Genomic DNA, 20,060 nt, shown 5'->3' on the forward strand with positions numbered 1-20,060 from the left:
ACCGACCCACCAGACAAGAAACTATCTCCCCTTTTCCATTCAGATGAATCAAATCCAGCTTCAGGGGGAAAAGCTACGATGAACAACTGTGTCTTATTGAAACTTCCTGTTCTCTGCACCAAAGCACACGAGCGGCGGAGAAGACAGTAAACAAAAGCAGACAGAGGCCTGTCAGGGAAATCAAAGCCTCCCTCCTCCAGCTCCGCCTTGTTTGAGACAGAACAGAGAGGAAGGAAAAGAGATCAGGTGGAGCGCAGACAGCACACATAAAACTATATTACAGTACGTGGATGTCTTAAACTTCAAAAGGCAGAGACATTAAATGATGACTGAAAGAGTTTAACTTAATTCCAGGAGTTCAGCGCGGTTAATACCATCATAGAATAAACTGAAAATCCATTTTAGCATGCTATGATGGAAGTTGTTTATATCCGTTTATTTAATTATTCTCTCTCTCAAATTCTCAAACCAGAGCTGGTGATTGTTGGAACAGTGGAAAGACTAACAAAGATGGTTATGATGACTTTTATTTTGTTTCTGTTGAGTTTTAATGAAGTGTTATTTACAATGGTCAGCGAGGTAAAATTACTGTATCTGTCAATGGAGTCTGGTGGCTTTGAGGAGCGCATATAACGTTTCTTTTCACATCTAACTCAGTGAATTAAGGGTTATATTCTACCAAACCACAGTTGGTAATTGTTGGAACAGTGGAAAGACTAACAAAGATGGTTTTGATGAGTTTTATTTTGTTTCCGTCGAGTTTGAATGAAGTGTGTTTCGATGAACAGCGAGGTAAAATTACTGTTGTGTGACCGGAGTCTGGTGGCTTTGAGGAGAGCATATTAATTGTATATTTTGTATGTTAATACATTATAATAATTCTCCAAATATCTGTTGATTTTATTCATCATATATACTCTCTTCAACACTCGTCACATAGCATCGCGCCGGAAAAGGGGTGGAAATTAGCGTGTACACCCAGTTGTCATGTTTCCATCACAGCTGATCGGAGCTGTAGCAGATTAACACCCATGACAACTGCATTTGTCCTTCGAATGAAAGCGGATTGTAACCTTTCCCACTAAAGACAAAAGCCAGATGTTAGTGGCTTTTTTGTCTAGTAGGAAAGAGTTGTTTAGTTTTGGATAGACAGTTTGGTCCTTGCGTGCACGCCTCTCGGTCTGTTTTGATCTATGCCTCAGTTTGTCTGTAGGTCAGTATTTATGTCTCCCTGAATAAGTGTGTTTATATTTGTGTGTTGCAGTGGGCCTTGGCAGAGCCCGGAAACATCCCCACATGGTGTCCAGTCTTGTGCCAGGTCCTGTTTAATGTTGAACATCTGTCTCGGACATAAACTTCAAACAGCGTCTGTCATCAACTGTCATCCCACAGAAAAACCCTCTCCCTCTAAGACACACTGACTCTCTCCTTCTCTTTCTCTGTTCATATGCTGAGCGTGGCAGAATCAATTTCATACCCCAAACTATCAGATGAAAAGATCATAAAATAATTTCACAGGATATTCATATCTTGCTTGTGAGGATTATTGAGAAAATACTTTAATAAAACAAGGACAGAGGATAGCAAGAGAGATGAGTTTAAAGATATTCTCATGGGTTTTAAGCAAAAGTTAGACATGGGCTGGTATGAAAAGCTTGCTGGCAATAAATGAGTCTAAAAGTATGAATATTTTTCTCAAACTATCAAAAAGTTCAGTAAAATTAAAGATACTTTAAAATTAAAGAAGCATGAAGTTAGATTTGTATTGCCGTCCTGCACAAAGTGACCTTAATATATGTGCAGAGGTTTGCTGAATACCAGCGACTCTGATTACTTTGCCAGGCGGTGAGATTTTTGGCTTTACACAAACTTTCCACTCCAGTGCTCCAGTCCGGGACAATGACATTTCAAGACATTTCCAATCTCCCCTGCACACCTACTTGCACTTTTAACCCCCTCACACATAGATGAAGGTGCTGCGAGGTATTTAAGTTACAAAGGTGAATCACTTTATAGATAACAAAGCAAACAAGGCAGTAGGCAGATAGCACTTGCATTGTCACACAATAACACTTCATTTTTTAGGTGTAGTTCAGCTTTAATTAGGTAGCTGACTAGTTTTCATTTTGAAATCACTGTTGTGATTTCTCAACCGAACCAAACTCTACGGACTCTGCTCTAACTAGCTTTGTTTGAGGGCATGCCAAAGTAGCCGCTAGGCAGGTATAATGCAAATGTGTTACTTGGTGACATCACTACATTACAGAAGGAAAAAGCGAGACTTCAAGCGAGGCGTTTTAGGCAGTTCAGGAGCAGTGTTTCTGTGGGGCAGAGTAACTCCCTTTGGCCTGAACTTTGGGCTTTGTAACTTTGCAGACCTTTTACATGCACAAAAACTATATAACACACTAAAAGCAAGAAAAATGCACAAAAGCATAATAGCTCCTCTTTAAGATAATACATATTATGATATTAAACCTGTTCTACATGTAAATTTATGTCAAAATATGTCGCAAAAGTTGTATATGCGCAAAAGTTATGCAGGAGAATGTGGAGGCTGCACTGCTGAGAAAAAGAAAAGAAAATCAGTTTGTCTCGGTCAGCCATGTTTTTTTCGTTTACATTTGGCGTTGCGCACCTGGAACGCTTCGAGGTCAGAACTTGGAAATTTCAACTGGAAAGATTCTGACCTCCGAGCTGTCTGGAACGCATCATAAGTATAAAGTTAGAGCCAGCAGGTTGATAAGCTTAGCTAAGCGTACATTTTTGGACTTCTGGACAGAGCCAGGCTAGCTGTTGTCCAATTTTTATGCTAAGCTAGGCTAAACGCCTGCTGGCTCTAGCTCCATACTTAACACACTCTCGCATACATCTTGGTAAATAAACATAATTCGTGAATTGTTGAATTATTCCTTCAAAAGAACAACTTAACACTAAACTAACTACTTTTTCCGTAGTTAATTATACTGTTGATTAATTCTTGTTCTTGTCTCGTGTTCATTGAAATGGCAGTTATTTCTCTTATTTTTTATTTCAGTTCAGTGAATTGGCAACACGGCTTACAACACGTGTGTGCTGTTCATATCACCTACTTGGGGCACAGTTTGTGAACTGCAGGTCATCCAGAGCGGCTCCTCCACTCACGTCCCTCGAGCGGATCCCTTCAAATATCACCTCAAAGTTCCTCATCTTCCTCAGGGGGATCTCCACTTGGTTCCACTTATTCCCCTGATGGCCCGTTTTGTTCCACGCCTCCCACAAATCGTTCTCCGTCTGCGGGGAGAAGAGCGGCGTTGACAAAAGGACGATCGTGTGGTGACATTTCTGGTTACAGCTGTAATCATTTCATAGAGCTTCAAAGCGGATTCAAAGCTACAGCAGTGATTATTATCAGAAACATATACGTCAAACTTTCAGTATCAGTAAGTCACAAGTCAAGACTTTAAGTTCAAATGAGCTGAAATGAACTCTCGGGCAGACTGCTGAGAAACGGTGAATACCATCTGAGAGGACATTAAAGTCTCATTAGCATAACATCGTAGTAATACGTTCCCCTGCCTTGAGACCTGCTATTCAGAATGAAACCGTGCTCCGCCTGAGTTATGGTAATGGATTTCTCTCATGCCACATATGGAACATATTAGAAGACATGCCGATGTGTATTCCTCTGTAAGTCCTCTCTGTCTTTTCCCATGGTACAAGCCAGGCACTAAATCATGACTAATACTGCTTTGAAACAAATGAATGTGACTTTGAAAGGGCTTTAGTGGATGTACGTTGTTGGGAGCCAGTATGTCACTGACAATTTTTAATGTTGTGTCAAGAACGCACGAAAGAGACATTTACAATGTCATATCACATCACATTAAATATACTGTACACTGTTGGACATAATAATATGAAGAAGTAGTACAGTTGTTGTAGAAACTGTTTTCTATGTGCTTTTTTACATCTTAAGAAAACTACAGTTTATGTACAGTATATTATAAAGTCCCAGATTAAAGGTGCTATTGATAATATTCAGCCACAGATGTCGCATTCTCCCTCCTTTGTTTCATTGCACCTTTCTAAAAGCTCTGTGTATATAAAAAACATATATTTGTCTATGTAAAACTGTTGTCAATAATACCTCTAAACCAAGGTATATTGAATTTGAGAAAATTCAGACAAATCCTTTTCAAAGAGGGATACAAGGAAATAAAGGAACATTTATCTCCAAACACATTGTGACAATAATATCACCCTTTCTGCAGCACTGGCTGAAGTCAACTGCAGTTAGATCTGCAGAAGCATGAAGCAAAGCATAAAACTAAACAAAAAGCAATACAGGATAAGGCTTCTGTATTTTTCTTATTGTCAACAAATCCCATGAAAAGAAACCAAAAAAACAAACCAACAAAGCCTGATCCTATTCCTCTGTGCTATAGAGCTCCATTGTTGTCTAAAAACTATTAAAACACAACGATTAGAACATGGGCACTGTAGCTTATTCTGAGCTGATCCAACATACACAATCCTGCTGCCGTAAATACTCAATTATGCACCAAATGTGTATTAATCAGCTGAAAAGAGTCCAAAACAAATCCACTATTTACTGCAGTTTGAGTGATGTTTGCTAAGAATTACAGTGTTTAGCTGTTTAAGAAATGGTTTTGCTATTTCAAGAAATTAAAGTGTATATACATGAACCATTTTTAAAAGTTTACGTCTTCAGTCTGAAGGGAAACGTATTGAGAGAAGAACTAACAAGTTGTTTTTGGTCCTTTCATGGGATTTGTGCACTTGCACTTTTGACCTTTTACACTTTAACCTGTGTCAGATATTGCTGCTATTAATCCTGTGTATGTCTTTCTAACACATTTGTTATACTTGTATTTTTAGATTGTTTTTTATGTGTATAAATTAATTGTCTGTGTTTTTCTGATTGCACACTCGCTTGCCTTGAATTGCCCCTCGAGGGACGGATAAAGCATCTTGAATTGATTGAATGCATAATATTGCCAGTTTACTTGTAAACCCGAAGCAAGTCTGATGCATCACATGCTTCTGTAGGCAACCTGACAGCTAGAGAGGAGGTAATATAGATTGAAAGGAAGGGACTTGCATCTAAATTACATCCAATTTGTGAAAACACACACACACACACACACACACAAACTTTTTATCTCGTTTCTCGCTTGAGGTGATTGGAGTGATTGTTAAAATCCACTTCATCTTCAGGTCAATACAGAGAGGCGCTGCCTGGTTAAACCACCGAGTGTTTAATAGAGGAAAGTATAGATTTAACTAGCCATTCTCCTGAAGTTCATGAGTCTAATATTGAGATGGGTAAAGCTCTGCAATTATTCATAACAGCTCCCTTGTCCTCTAGTATTTTTAAAAGGTGACAGAATAACTGCAGGTCTATACCAACATTATTTTAGTTTTAGGACAGTTTAAGGAGTTTTTAGGACAGTGTCACGATGAAAATCAATCTCAGAAGTATCAATTTTTGGGGGAAATTGCAGATAATTGCAGGTCCCTTGACAAAAAGCCAACTGGATTTTTCCATTGGGTTTTGGATTATTGCAGAAAATAAGCTCTGTGGCTAAAAAATGTTTATGTTACCTACACGTTGCCACTTGTTGGCAAGTTTTTTAAGACATGTAAAGCAGACCAAAAATATATATATAAGTTATATACATTGCCTTATATAGATCAATTATATGATCACTTCCTGACCAGATTTCACAATCCGCAAATGGATCTATTAGTAGTTTAGTTTTTGAAATCATGCTAAAATCACACATCGGCTATCATAAAATCCGTTGGTTCGTTTGCTTTCACGCCACAAACAAACCAGAGTACGATTAATGCGTTCACAACCACCCAAACGAACCTACCAGGGATTGAACTACACCAGAGTTCGATATAAACTGACTAAATGTTGGCTTGTGAAATTGCCCTTAAGCTTGTGTTAACCGCAGACATTATTTCAAGCATCTAACCAAAAACCCATTGACTTTGAGACGAGGGAACCGGAAGTGCAAAAATGCTAACTCATGTCCAGGTTTTAGGACTCATTGCTGCAGCGCCCTATTCTCTAAAGACATCAAACTTACTGTACTTTAGGACTGCGGTAAAAGAGACCTGGTCTAATGTACTCAAAACCAGAGGACAAGCAATGTCACATCCTACTCTGCAGTTTGAAAGCCTATTAAAAAGCACCCTTGGGTGAGGCGTACACAGGCTGTCTCCTCTGCTTTACGCCAGTGGAGCCCTGGCTTGAAATAATCTTGTTACTGCGAGAGTAGAGCATAGATTAATAGGCAGCGTTACAGCGGGACTTATCCAGATTTATGTCATGCTCAATCCATAAAAGCAGCCTTAGAGCGACCGACGAGTGTGCGATACTGGCATGTGTAGCTCACACTTGATGTCTCGGTGGCGCGTCAGTCGAGGCTTTTATTCGATCAATTTGAAGGTTCATTTCCTGCGTTCGCGACCACAAATGCGACCACAAATTCAGTTTGCTCAAAGTGAAGAGTGGATGTACATTTGCATAATTTATTTTTATTATCCCCCCCCTCCCGTGACAGTCGAGAAGCCAAAAAGGAACAAAGAACATTGCAACAATAAAATGCTTATTCTATTGAAATCCCCTATATCTTAACCATATACTGAATGTTCCACTAAGCTGAAATCCAATTTGTATTCATGGCTTTTCATTGTTTGGAACCGCTGGCAGCTGTTTCTCCGTCAGCTCACCTTCAATTCAGAGTGCATCCACATCTCTGAATTGTTACAACACTGGTCTTTTAGCATATTGTTTGCATCATATGATAGAGCTGTTGTACAACTACGCTTCAAATCAAGAACCCTCTCAAATGATTATCTTTGTCATGCCATATTTCTCATGGGTAGAACATCCGCTCTTTGGTTGACGGGCAGATGTTTGCCTCACCATAATGGCAGGCCACATCTGAACCCACTACACCATATATAACTATATAAATGAGCAAAAGGCAGGCAATTTAGTGTCATTTTAAAGTAATTTTTCTCAGCCATCGTAACAGCATGCTGATTCTAAATGGATTTGTCGGTAAGTAAGGCAAACAAACAGCCTGCTCTCATTAAAAGCCATGAAATATACATGATGCCTGTAAGGGAAAGTAACATATTTCTTTCATGAAAAGGAAAATAATACACTTCTTTTTTTTTAAAACTTCATGTTCAACTCAAAAAAAGTATGTTATGGTAATAGTTCAACATTTTAGGAAATACGCTTATTTGGTTTCTTGCTGAGAGTTAGATGAGAAGATTGATCCCATGGTACAAATCTTCTCATCAAACTCTAGGCAAGAAAGTGATTCATCGTATTTAGCAAAATGTCAGACCTTTCCTTCAAATATTAATTTAGTTTTTTATCAAAGCCTTACTGTTATGTAGCCTAGTCGACATATCTGACTGTAACAAAATCTTTGGATGTTCAGAATAATTCTATCCCACCGTGTCTCAAAGCCTATCTGGAATTAATTAGCTAATCTCACGTGACTGACAAAGACTTAAAAATAATGTGTCTGTTGTTGTGAGATAATCCCTTTGTAATAATGGAGCAGAATTTATTCAGACTATCATTTCTGTCAAAAACACTTAATCTGCATTTCAGAGTTTCCACAAATTTTCTATCCAAAGTCAAAAAGTCCAGCAACTCCCGTGTTCTGTGAGGTAAAATGACTTTTTTTGTGAATGGAGTCTGGTCTGGTAGGATTGGAGACAGCGATATAACGGCTTCAGTCCCCCATCAGAAAAGGCTGTCTGATGGCGAGATAAAGCGGTGAAAATATTCTAAATATTGCTTACACCTAAACTGATACTGATTTTTTTAGGTGGCTAAAATACATTTTTCTGCTGCTCCCGTCCACAGCCGCTTTACCTCGCCGTCAGACAGCCCTTTCCAACAGGGAACTGAAGCCGTTATATCACTCTCATCAAAACCACCAGACTACATTCACAAAAACAGTAATTTTACCTCGTAGAACGGACCTGCCCTTTAAGGAAAACAAAAAGCACAAAACAGAAAATGTGCCTCTGTGTGTTTTGGGAGTGAATCTACTCTCAGGTGGATCTCCCTGTATCACATGCAGTGTTGCATAATACACGCATTCATGAAAATGACACATCATTATCAGATATCACACGCAGTGCTCTCAAAATTGTCTGCCGCACCCCCCTCCTGGTCCACTCGGAGACCCTGCCATGTCCAGACCACTCACTGCGAAGAACAACGACTAAAGCAGTTCACAGGCTCGGTGGTGATATAAATAGACAGCACTGTTGAGCCCCTTGTGAGACTTCACAGAGGGAAACACTTGCCAGGTAAATATAATCCCCTCCCTCCCACTCTGTGTGTCTGCCCATTGAAGTCTCCAGCGTCATTACCATAACTGCCTTTGTTCTTCAATCAACCTTTAAAGATGGCTCACACTGTATTTACACTGTGATGCTCACAGCAGAGTGTGTGTGTGTATTTGTAGGCACGTCTGTGCAAATGTGTGTTTGTATTTATGTGGGCGTTTTGACACAAGGCAACATCGAGGCTATGAAAATGCTATAATGTTTTAAACTATAGCACAAAGCAATAATCTGCGAGCGCTAATGTCTTTGAACCTTCTAGGTCAAACATGCATTTAACATCCTTTATGTGTCAGTGGAGACTGTAGGGACATAAAGCTGAACTGAGATATTGGTTTTCTCTCTCTCGCACACGCTAAACACAAATCAGATAACAACACACACACAGTCAATGTGTAATATCATATACGATGACCTCTGAACTCTCCACTCTCTGTCTATGTCTGTGCGTGAGTGTTTCCACCGCCTCATTTTCATGTCGAGAGCTAACCTTCTTTCAAAGGCCAGATTTTGAATTTTCCACTCGTATGTGAACAAGCGGGACATGTAAAACAGACCACATGCATTCATCATCTCCTGCCTCTGACCGAGTCACATAATCAATCAAATAGCCAGTGGGCTTCATTGAAAAACTGGGCAAATCTCATGATTTGAATTTCTATGAGCGGCGTTATCCTGTCTGCACCGGACTTTAAGGGGCAATCGATAGCATACAGGAGAAGGTAAAACAGCATCCATGAATATAACATCTACATCTACAGGTGCCGAATTGAGTTTATGAGCAGTATATGATAAATACAGCATGAATATATTTAAAGTTACTCAGAATATTTAATGGATTAGTCCGTTGATATTCTACATTTCAGTTTCTTTCAACAGCTCCCACATTAAGACCAAAACCAAAAATGTATCAGTACTTTTCTCAGTACTTTCAGACCCCATTGTGTGCATGTTTCCTTTTAAAAAAATCACCAAAAATACTCAGTTTATAATAGCCAGAAACTGTTAAAACAGAACTCACCATCGGATTATCAACTTTCCGTCAGCTCATGAACGAATCATGTGTGAGAAATGTTTCAGTCAGGAAAAACAACAAAATCTAAGCTTAAAATAGTGATATCTCATCAAAATCACTTTATTCTGTGTCATTTAATATTTCATCATAAATGAACGGTTTGCACTAATCATATCCTGTAAAAAACATTAATTATGTGCTTCTCAGCACAACTGGGAAGCCATGACTGACTTGTCTGAGACCAACAGTCACGTGACAAAAATTCAGTGAAACTTTGACTGACTGCTCGCTGTTTACACAGACCGGAGAGGACAAGAGAGGTTGTAAGTAGAGGCTGTAAAAATGTCCAATATTGGTAACACTTGTGGGCACTTGGAAACCTGTTGTGTATATATAGATTCTACTTTTTCCAATTTTTGTAAAATAAATTAATAAAGAAATTCAACTTGCATTTTTTTCTTTTTTTATGATTTATGGCATTATAACTGTGTTATACTGCGCAAAAGACATTTTGAGTTTCCCCTACTTCTAGCCATGACTGTGCTGTTTCCATAGAGGTGCAGGATTTATATACTGCAGTTAAAAACGAGGCCATAGTGAGTAAATTGTGACAGATGCAAATAAAACGCCCTGAAACTGCTTGAGGTTCGGAGGGTTAAAGACATAAATCTTTTAAAAACAGGTCATGATTATATATTTTCATCTCGGAATAAATGCTAAATCATTTTCTTAATCAGCTGAGCACTGTAGATATTTGCAAACGTTACTCAGACAGGAGTAAATAGCGCCTTTGTTGGGGAATATTTACAGCTTCGACTCCACAGGCAATACTTCTGTGTTGTTTTTGGTCTTTATGTGGGATTTGTTGACAATAACGAAAGATATATTGTGAGCCTTATTCTTTAATATCTATGGTTTAGAAGTTTACTCTCGTAATAATCGCATTGGTCTATCACTCAGCTACAAAAGTGAAGTTTGTTAGCTTGTTGATAGGATCAATTCATGGCATTTGTTGACAATAACAAAAACACAGACCTACACATTTTAATTTAAAGTGCTAATGGAGCTTTTACTTTGTGAATAAGTTAGATTTTCTCTCCTAAAAACAGTCACATCATGAGCTCTGCTGCCTCTATGATGTGGCAGCTGCAGCATGAGACAGAATCAGTGTCACTTTTTGCAAGAGTAATGAAATGTAAATTCTGCAGTGTGGGATACAACCTCTTGCTGTTTGAAGAAAAAACAAACTAATTTGCATGATAACTTGCTGACGTGTTTTGCAAATTTGGGTTTCTGCAGCGCACACAAGGACACACTAACAATCACACTTGTGCTGCGCATATGTGAGTATGTGAGACAAATCCTAACACTTACTGTACACACACAAACACACATCGAAGAATGAATCCTCTCAGGCACGACTCCTGCACCTTGAGTCGTACCTGACAAAGTTAAATGAGGTGGAGACTGCACAGACCAGAGGATGCAGGCACAGTAAATCACAGCAGAATTTCAATGGCGGAAAAGCTGCAAGCAGAAATCTTAATCCCTGAAAGTCAACCATGCATACACAAACGAGATGGCCCAATGCCTAACAAGCGAGAAGCCTGGAGAACTGGCAGGGCTGGTGTGAGTCCAGATGGTGGGGTTGGGGCGAGGCTGCTCTGGGCCGAGGGGTCACCACGACCCCCCATGACTCACCTCAACCCCCCACAGATCCAAAAAACAACAACTGGAGAGACTAACAGTGTTTGAAGTGGAATAAAATAAATGCCAGTACATTATTACATTCTGAATTTCTACAGAGAATAAAAGATTCTAGGATATATTGGGGTTGGAGATCCTCTGGCAATCAAATTTGAAGGTTTTTGACTTAAAACTATGCAATTTCACAAAATCACCATTATTATTACTATAGATGGCGCCCAAAAAGACAAAACTTTCTACCGGTTAAAGGAACCGTATGAATCACCCAGACAGCCTGATATGGAGAAAAGAGTAGTGGCAGCTTGTGAGAAGTGCCAGCCTGCAAGAAATATATTATATACTATATATATAAGTGCCAGTACTGCGTACCGGCGAGTACAGGCCCACTTAAAGCACTAGTAACCATGGTAACCCCGCTTAATGGAAAGCGAAAGCAGGGTTTGTTTTTATAAACTATCATGAAGTGGCATCAGTTCGATTCATCATTTCTTATCATGATTGAGTGCAAACAGAGTTTGAGTCAAACCCTCTCCTTACCTTGATCAGCAGGCGGATTGTTCCTATGGCCTTGTGGGAAATGTAGTACCAGAAGGAGAGCTTGCAGATGGGGCTCGACTCTTTCCAAACAGAACTCCTAATGTGAGCCTTGTCGCCTTTGAGTCCCACCGGCGTAGCTTCCAGATACACGAAATGACCTAAAGAGAGAAGAAAGAGGAGGAATTGATAACGATCTCTGTATCAGCAGCCAGTGACAAATTACCGCACGGTCACGAACAGTGTGGTCGGGGGAGTGAGGGCCGGGGGTCGCAGAGTAATCTCTGACACATCTCCTAATATCTCACAGCCTTTCGACACCCGGGGACAACTCTTACAGTTTCTCAGTTGAGTCGAGCTCCTGAAGAAAGGAGGAAACCTGGAAAGATGGCTGAATGGAAAAGCAAAGGGAGTGCAGTCTTTCTTTCTTTCTGCAAAAATCTGGCAATTGTTTTCTACATAATCAATAATTTCAGAGAACTTTTTAGCGTTATAACTTTTAGTACTGAACATAAAAATCCAAACAACATTAGATTTTAAAGTTCTAATCCTTCAGATCTCCATGAAATCAAACGTTGTTTTTGATATTATTCATGGTCTGAATTTTTCAGCCGTAATTATCTCCCTCTTTAGTTTTAATCGTTGGTGGTGGAGTCCGCCACTCCCGCTCTGGATTCAGGTTACCTTCTCACGAAAGGGGGATTCACAGGAAGCGAGGCGTGCATGTAATCCAGTGTTTCTGTTTTTAATTATATCTCAATGATATCAGCCCGACTGTTTACTGTTCGCTCTCACACAGACGCTGTATCAACTTTAAGATGCTTAGGAGAAGCACCGCCATGAGTTGTGTGTGTACATATGTGTTTATTTATTCATGCGTATCCCTTTTTACCATGCACACTGTATAATAGAATAACAGACCTAAAAGCCCTGCATCAATCCCCTGAAGGCTCACCTGCTGTACATTCAACATAGCCGGCGGTAGCTCATTGATTTAGTCATGAATTAAACATTGCGAGGAGAGCTACCGCAGCATTTTTGGTTTAACAGGTGGAAATTTGAAAGTCAGCTCAAGTTTCATTCACTCCGATTATACAAAATCACCCAGAAGTGAAGGTACACTTCAATTATACAATGGTAATTCAAAGAGGAGGCTTCATTTTTAATGAGAAATTTGGAGTTGTACAACTTTTAAATTTGTTGAAGTGTGTACGAGCAACGCACGAAATGCGTGAAGGAAAAACTGTGAACACATACCACTTTCATTCATCAACGTGTTATCATACGGAGGCCGTATGCTGTTCACAGATCCGGTCCCCAGCGTCCAATCAAAATTATCCGCCAGGGAGCTCTTCCAGCCACAGCACCCGCTCTCAAAGGAGCAAGAAGTCCCACAATCCTTTTCATCAGTGCCATCGCCGCAGTCATCAGTGAAATCACAGCTCTGCCCCGCATTGAAACACCGGCCGTTTTCACAAGGCAGGAAGCCTGAAGGACAAGAGCCTGGAAGTAAAACACACAAATAAAATATCATTCAGACTTCTAAGGTTTGTTTCCCAATGTCAGTCGGCGTATGTTTTAATATATGTAAAGTGATACGTTTCTCAGCAAGGACAAGGAATGTTGACAATGTGTCTGGGTCTGATGTCAAACACGCTGACACGTTAACGATGTTTTATTGTACAGAGCGAGACTTAGGGGTCAGAGGTCAAGATTATGAGGAGGGAAATACACGCTTATTAACTTTCTTGCTTAACACCCTCATGTCTGTACGGTAAATAGGAAGCTACCGACAGCGGCCTGTTAACTTAGCTTAGCATAAAGACTGGAAACAGGGGGAAACAGTTAGCCTGGCTCTGTCCAAAGGTAACAAAAGCCACCTACAGGCACCTCTAAAGCTCACTAATTACATCTCATTTGTTTAATCTGTACAAACCAAAGATTTCTTGACTCCCAGCCAAGTAAGTCCGGCACAAAGTCCCCTGTAAAAATGCAACTTGTCTGTTTTACGATTCAGTTTTTGCATGGATTAAACAAATGAGATATATCGCTCTAATTTGTGAGCTTTAGAGGTGCTGGCAGTAGGATTTTGTTACCTTTAGACGGAGCCAGACAAGCCATTTCCTCCTGTTTCCAGTCTTTATGCTAGACTAAGCTAAGCTACAGTAATCATATGCTGGCTGTAGCTTCATATTCACCGTGCAGACATGTCTCGACAAGAAAGCAAATAAGCATAGTTCCCAAAATGTCGAACTATTCCTTATAAAAATTTCTGCATACTGTTTTTTTTTCCTATCTATTGCATTCTTCACCAGATTTAACAGCACCACATGAGTTCAGTATTAACTTCAGAGCATAAGAAGTCAACTGAAGAGTGGGGGGACCATCTGCATGCAGCATCAGGGTCTCTTTAAGAAGCTTAAGAAGACAAGGGACCCTGCATGGGGCTATGAGCCCAAATCAGTGTATCATAGGGTGGCGGTGCAGCAGGAGGCTGTAATCTGCTCTCTTTTTAGCGACAGGCATTCCAGCGGGGTCAGTGCTTGGTTTTGGGGAGAGTTAGAAAAGGGAGATGAGGCGTGATGAAGAGGGGTGGTCCCTGTAAGTAAAGGAGAGAAAGGGCTATAAGTCTCTCCTAATCTTTTGTTCCTCTTCAGATGCACAGGACCAGAAGCAATGCGCCCCAACAAAGGCTCATAGGAAGCCAGGAAGCCACGGCTCCCCACTGTGAAGCCGGGATGCCTCACCACCACCTGATGTGGAGCACACTGGTGGATTCATTTTAAAGAAAATGGTTGAAGCTAATAATATAACACTTCTCCTAGAACAGCCTAAATCTCTTTACATATGCAGTTCTTCACCTGTTGCTCTCTGAATGCACTCATTCGTCCTCATTAATTCCACGTTACACGGATAACTTCGGGGCTCTGCAGTGATGTGTGTAATGTGACCTTCACACCAGGGACCCACTGTCCTCATATACAGTATGTCGGTCAGTCACCCTGAGTGGAATACTGCCCCCTGGTGCAAGGATGGTGCTCTAGATCAACTTTTTAAATGAATTCACACACAATGGAATTGGAAGTCTGACAGAAAAAGTGAAGCAAGTTGTCCAATCATGCTTAAACGCAAGATGCCATGTGATCCATTGTATTGTTGTCCATCTGACATGTTATATTTCCATTCTATTGTTTTCTTTTGATAATGTATAAAAGAAACTGATCCTGGTGCATCAAACACAGGTACAGTAGACGTGTGTGTATGTAGACCAAACTGCCCACTGGTTTTGACAGCACTTTGAGAGTTGTGTTTTTCCATTTTCGTCTGGACAAAGATTTTTTTAAAACCGTGCTTGTGTGGACAGGATTTTTTTTGAGCATGAAGGAGGAAAAACAATGTTTACAAAAGTACCCGTGTACGAGTGGACAAGGCCAAATATTCTTCCCGCCTCGTGTAAAAAAAATTTGAAATACCTGTGACAACACCATCTTTTAACTATGACCTCATAATAAACATACGATTCATCATCAAACACTGAACATTATGAGCTTTGTAAAGGTAGATTTTATGGCAGGACTGTTGTACTAGACTGCGTTACATTGTACAGGTGTACCTAATAAAGTGGCCACTGAGTGTACGTGACTGTTAACGTATAGTATACATTCCTCACGGCTTTTTTCAGTCATGACAGGAAATTAACAGAAAGCGCCACGTGCAAAATGATACTGGAGGAAGAAGAGATAGCCACTGAAGCCTTAATTAATGAGCGTCGTGAGCGCAAGGGACGTCTCTCCATTTCTCTTCTCGTGAATGTAATACGTTTTCTCATCACTTTCATTATTTATTAGGTAATGATTTCTGCTGCCCACTTTATAAAGCCTGACAATGCTCAAACAGAAAATGGCAGGACGTTAAATCGGGACTCTCATTTCAGATTTGCTCACAAGCTGTATCTAAAACGTTTGCTGGATTTTCTTTTATTTTTCCATGCATTTGGTAAAAATACATACATAGTAGTCTGTGAATGTGCTGAGCCAATGTTGATAATGCATTGTTGTTATTGTTTGCAGGTATTCTACAATCTTGTTAAAGCCAAGATAAAAATTCCCAGCCATAAAAAACACCTGATGCGGGGGGTTGTGCAGTGTTTCTCACCACTCCATCATATCATGCGATAGTATTATAGGATGAAGCAGTGGAGGAAAAGGCCCCCGAGGCGCTTCAGGATATAATTACAGTCCCTGCTGTCTTTGGTCTCATCAGTATTATGGTACGTTCTCTGCAGCCTGCAGCAGCTCCTTTAATGGAGGGATGAACTTCATTTCACTGTCAGGGCAGCGGTGGTACACCCTGTCTTAACCTTCAAGAAATCATTTCTATCCCTCTACTCTCACACAGACTCACATCCCTTTTCTATTTCCACCACACTTTATTTGCTCTGCTTTTTACTTCTGAATAAGATACTGTCATGTTTTGAAAAAGAAAAAAAAAACACTTCTTCTGCTTTCTAGTATTTCGCAACAAAGCAAATTCTATACTATGGAATCCTTATAACAGATACTAACAGCTCCTTTGCTTAACTTAATCACTTACAGTATAAGTATATATATATATATATATATGTTACATCTCAGCGAGGCCGCACTACTTCACAGCTCTCTACTGACTGATTAACACCCTGACTCTCTGGGGGTCTAACTATTCACGGTGAGCACTTATACTGACAAATGCAGAGAGACAGCGAGACGTGAAACAAGTAAGAGAAAGAGACAGCTGTAGGGAAACTCCTACACATCACACATCTGCTGCTGGACAGAAGCCTTCTCCAGCTCATCTCAAAAAGACAAGGAGACTCTTGCAGGCAGGGACCACACAGCTTCACAGTTTCTGAGCACAGACAATTCAGAAACTCTCTCTTCTCCTCGACTTCCAATAGTAGAGAAAGGCTATAAATTTAATAGGCCAATTATAGCTGCAGTAACAATGGCAATAAATCAGCTCTTGTTGATTTCTCTCGCCTCTTTAAGGGTTCCCCCATAAAGAATGTAACGAACTTCTAATAGATGAATAGTTGCTAAGTCTGGGATACAGACAACGATGGGGCTTTAGTCAGTGCTGAGACGGACGGTGACAAATGATGTGTGGGATCTCAGAATGTCAAATAAATGTTTTTCCTTCAGTGGTTAACGGAAAATGGTCATAATTTTGCTTCTTGTCAAAAGAAAACTGCATTTATATTGTTTCTTTTTTCCATATCACAACTAGGCCTGTCAAAGTTAAAGCGATAACGCAAATTAATTTTAATGCCACCAATTTGTTTAATGCATTAACGCAATTTGCGTAATATCATATGAAACTAGAAAACCTAAGGAATCCATTATTCCAACCATGTCATGTTAGCTTGTCGTGAAGGAGGTTAAATGACATTCCAAACATACGCTAAATTTTGGCGAGGAAAAACTGGCATGGACATTTTCAAGGGGGTCCCTTGACCTCTCCCCTTTACAGACATGCCAACTTTATGATAATCACATGCAGTTTTGGGGCAAGTCATAGTCAAGTCAGCACACTGACACACTGACAGCTGTTGTTGCCTGTTGGGCTGCAGTTTGTCATGTTATGATTTGAGCATATTTTTTATGCTAAATGCAGTACCTGTGAGGGTTTTTGGACAATATTTGTCATTGTTTTGTGTTGTTAATTGATTTCCAATAATAAATATATACATACATTTGCATAAAGCAAGCATTTTTGCCCACTCCCATGTTGATAAGAATATTAAATACTTGAGAAATCTCCCTTTACGGTACATTTTAAACAAATAAAAGATGTGTGATTAATTTCCGATTAAATACTTTGATTATAGACAGCCCTAATATTTACATTTAAGAAAGACACGTTCCCTGTGGAAAATTGAGGATTTTCAAGGGTTTAACGCCCATATTGCTCCGTCTTTACCCAGACACAACCAACAGATGTTATGAATGTCCTCAACTTCCAGGAGGTCTGACACATGTTTTGGTAATGCCCTATAGACTCATTTAATTTAATTTAATTTTGTAGGAGCACACTTTAAGTAAAAATTTAATATATTTCCTAAATCAGGAAAATAATCTATTTTGGCACTCGGGGGTCTGCAGACATGTTTTTCTCAAAATGTCAGTGATTTTTGAACATTTAGAAATATTCTCATAGGAAAACAGCCCTAAAGTGATACAACAGCTGTACAGTTATTTACTAAAAGCAAGAAGGAGAATGCCATCCCAGCACTCTCCTTGTCACAATGGAATTAAAAAGCTGTAATTGACTGGCTAGTTGAACAACAATAATAAAATCCATTATGTTCCAGCTACTGGCCTTCACCTGGGCTGCAGTCCTTGGCAGAAATATACCTTTTAATATTGCTCCAGTACGAACAAGCCAGGCGTTTTACTGTAATTATTGTTTTGTAAAGAGACAGTGCCTTGTTGAACCATATTCTTTGTCACCATAGTTGTCTAGCAACAGTGCACGCATACCAGTGTCTCATTTGGCTTTATAGGGCGGCCCAAATCAACAACAGTTTTTGATCCAGCTCTAACAACACAGGGAAGAAAATCCCCCTAAAAAGCACATAAGGATGCAAATCTAAAGCCTAATGTTAGTGGCTCTGTGAGACTCTGATGCTTTGAGCTAAATGCTACCATCACAATGATAATGCTACCATTCTGAGGTATAATGTTTACCTTGTTAACTATCTGAGTTTAGTGTGCTATCATGCTAATATTTAATGATGAGCACAAAACACAAAGTACAGCTGAAGCTAATGAGAATTCCATTAGTTTTGCAAGCATTTGGTCATAAACCATGGCACTAGATTAAATGAAAAAATTGGCACCTTTTATGTGGATGACCAATCAGTGTTGATGGTAAATGTCGATTGACGCAATAAATTCCAAACGTGCGTGCTATATTGACTCACAAAGCTGAGTTTGCAGCTCCTGCATCCAGCGCCGTCATTTGACGTGACAGACTGTGCGTTCCAATACCAAAACTACCATACTATTTAGTATGCCCAATACATAGTATGTCAAATGCAGTATGACAAAAATACCAGGATGTCCCACTGCATCCAGTCGCATTTTGCAGTATGCAAGCAAGAATGCTTTTCTGGCTATTCTGACCCACAATCCTCTGTGCAGCATATATATGAGCAAGAGGGTCAAAGTTCAAGGCACAATGTTATGACGAAGTAGTATGTCCCAGGGCGGGCGCTAGATACCGCTCAAAAACAGAACTTACATATTCTCTTTGCTTGTATTACAAACTAGTTATGTTCCCAGCAGCGAAAATGGCATCCCAAAATATGAGTGCAGAGGGAGTTATGGATTATCCGTGCAAGAGGATATGGCCTGCGGGGACCCTGAGCGTCAGAAGCTTGTGCATAATGCATCCTGTTCAACACAAATAGCTGAACCAAATTTAATAGCAATCCATCTGAGAGTTGTTGAACATTTCACTAAAAAACTAAAATGTTGACCTCATGGTGGTGTTAGATGAAAAGACCCGGGGTCACCATAAGTTAATGGATTCATCATGACTGTCTGTACAAAATTTAATAGCAAACAATTTTAGTGATGGACTAACCGACAAAGTGACATTGTGTGAGCGGAAGAAATATTTTGAAAGGTGATTCAAAGAGACAGTAGGATTATCATAAATCAAATTTAGGTATAATGTGATGGATGAAAGTCCTGATAATAACACCAAAGAGATTAGTCCCTGGAAATAACGATATGAAAAATTCTAGTAGCAATTCTTCACATTGTTTTGAGTCCAAAGGGGGGGAGACACAGTTGGAGCAGAGAAAAATAAGAGCTCATCATATATAAAATAAAGGAGACAAAGTAGAGTGTCTACCTGCAGGAGGTGGAGGAGTGATGTCCTCTACTCTTGATGACGAGGCGAGCAGACATCCCGGAGAGAAAGTGATGTCATCCAGGCAGATGTCACCCTTTCCACTTCGGCCCACCTTGCCCTCGAACATGACCTGAAAGTCCCCGTTGTGACTCAGCGGGATCTCTCTCATCTGCCAGTAGTTGCCGTGGTCTCCCGTCAGGTTGAGAAGGAGATGAAGATGCCCTTCGCTTTTCCTGAACACGCTGATGGTCCCGATGCCGTCTCCAGACATGTGAAAATAGAAACGCATCTGGAAAAAGGACGGACAATAAGATATATGTCAAAATAAGACACTGACTTACAGTGTGCAGATGTCGGTGATACTTTTCAAAATGTTCCCACTCTGATTCTCAATCTCTTCTCATTCTCACTACAATTGTGTAGAAATATGACATAATAACTGATATAGCTGCTACATATATGAAGAAAAATACAGTATGCAATCAAATTGGTAAATTGGTAAAGTCGGTGC

At 39.9% G+C, this 20,060-nt stretch overlaps 1 protein-coding gene across 4 annotated transcripts in view; it reads right to left on the minus strand.

Annotated features, from left to right (window-relative positions):
- malrd1 (MAM and LDL receptor class A domain containing 1) overlaps positions 1-20,060 on the minus strand; it is a 61,035-nt gene that overhangs the window by 15,468 nt on the left and 25,507 nt on the right. For 3 of the 4 annotated variants that reach the window (XM_037757577.1, XM_037757578.1, XM_037757576.1), the window contains exons 18-21: positions 19,550-19,838; positions 12,908-13,153; positions 11,654-11,811; positions 3,093-3,273 (exon numbers count right to left, since the gene is read on the minus strand). In XM_037757577.1, the coding sequence (XP_037613505.1) occupies positions 3,093-3,273; positions 11,654-11,811; positions 12,908-13,153; positions 19,550-19,838 (874 nt within the window). The remainder of the gene's footprint in view (positions 1-3,092; positions 3,274-11,653; positions 11,812-12,907; positions 13,154-19,549; positions 19,839-20,060) is intronic. The other variant, XM_037757579.1, reaches the window with a different exon arrangement.

The sequence above is a fragment of the Sebastes umbrosus genome, chromosome 21 (assembly GCF_015220745.1).
Source record: "Sebastes umbrosus isolate fSebUmb1 chromosome 21, fSebUmb1.pri, whole genome shotgun sequence".
Classification (NCBI taxonomy): Eukaryota; Metazoa; Chordata; class Actinopteri; order Perciformes; family Sebastidae; genus Sebastes; species Sebastes umbrosus.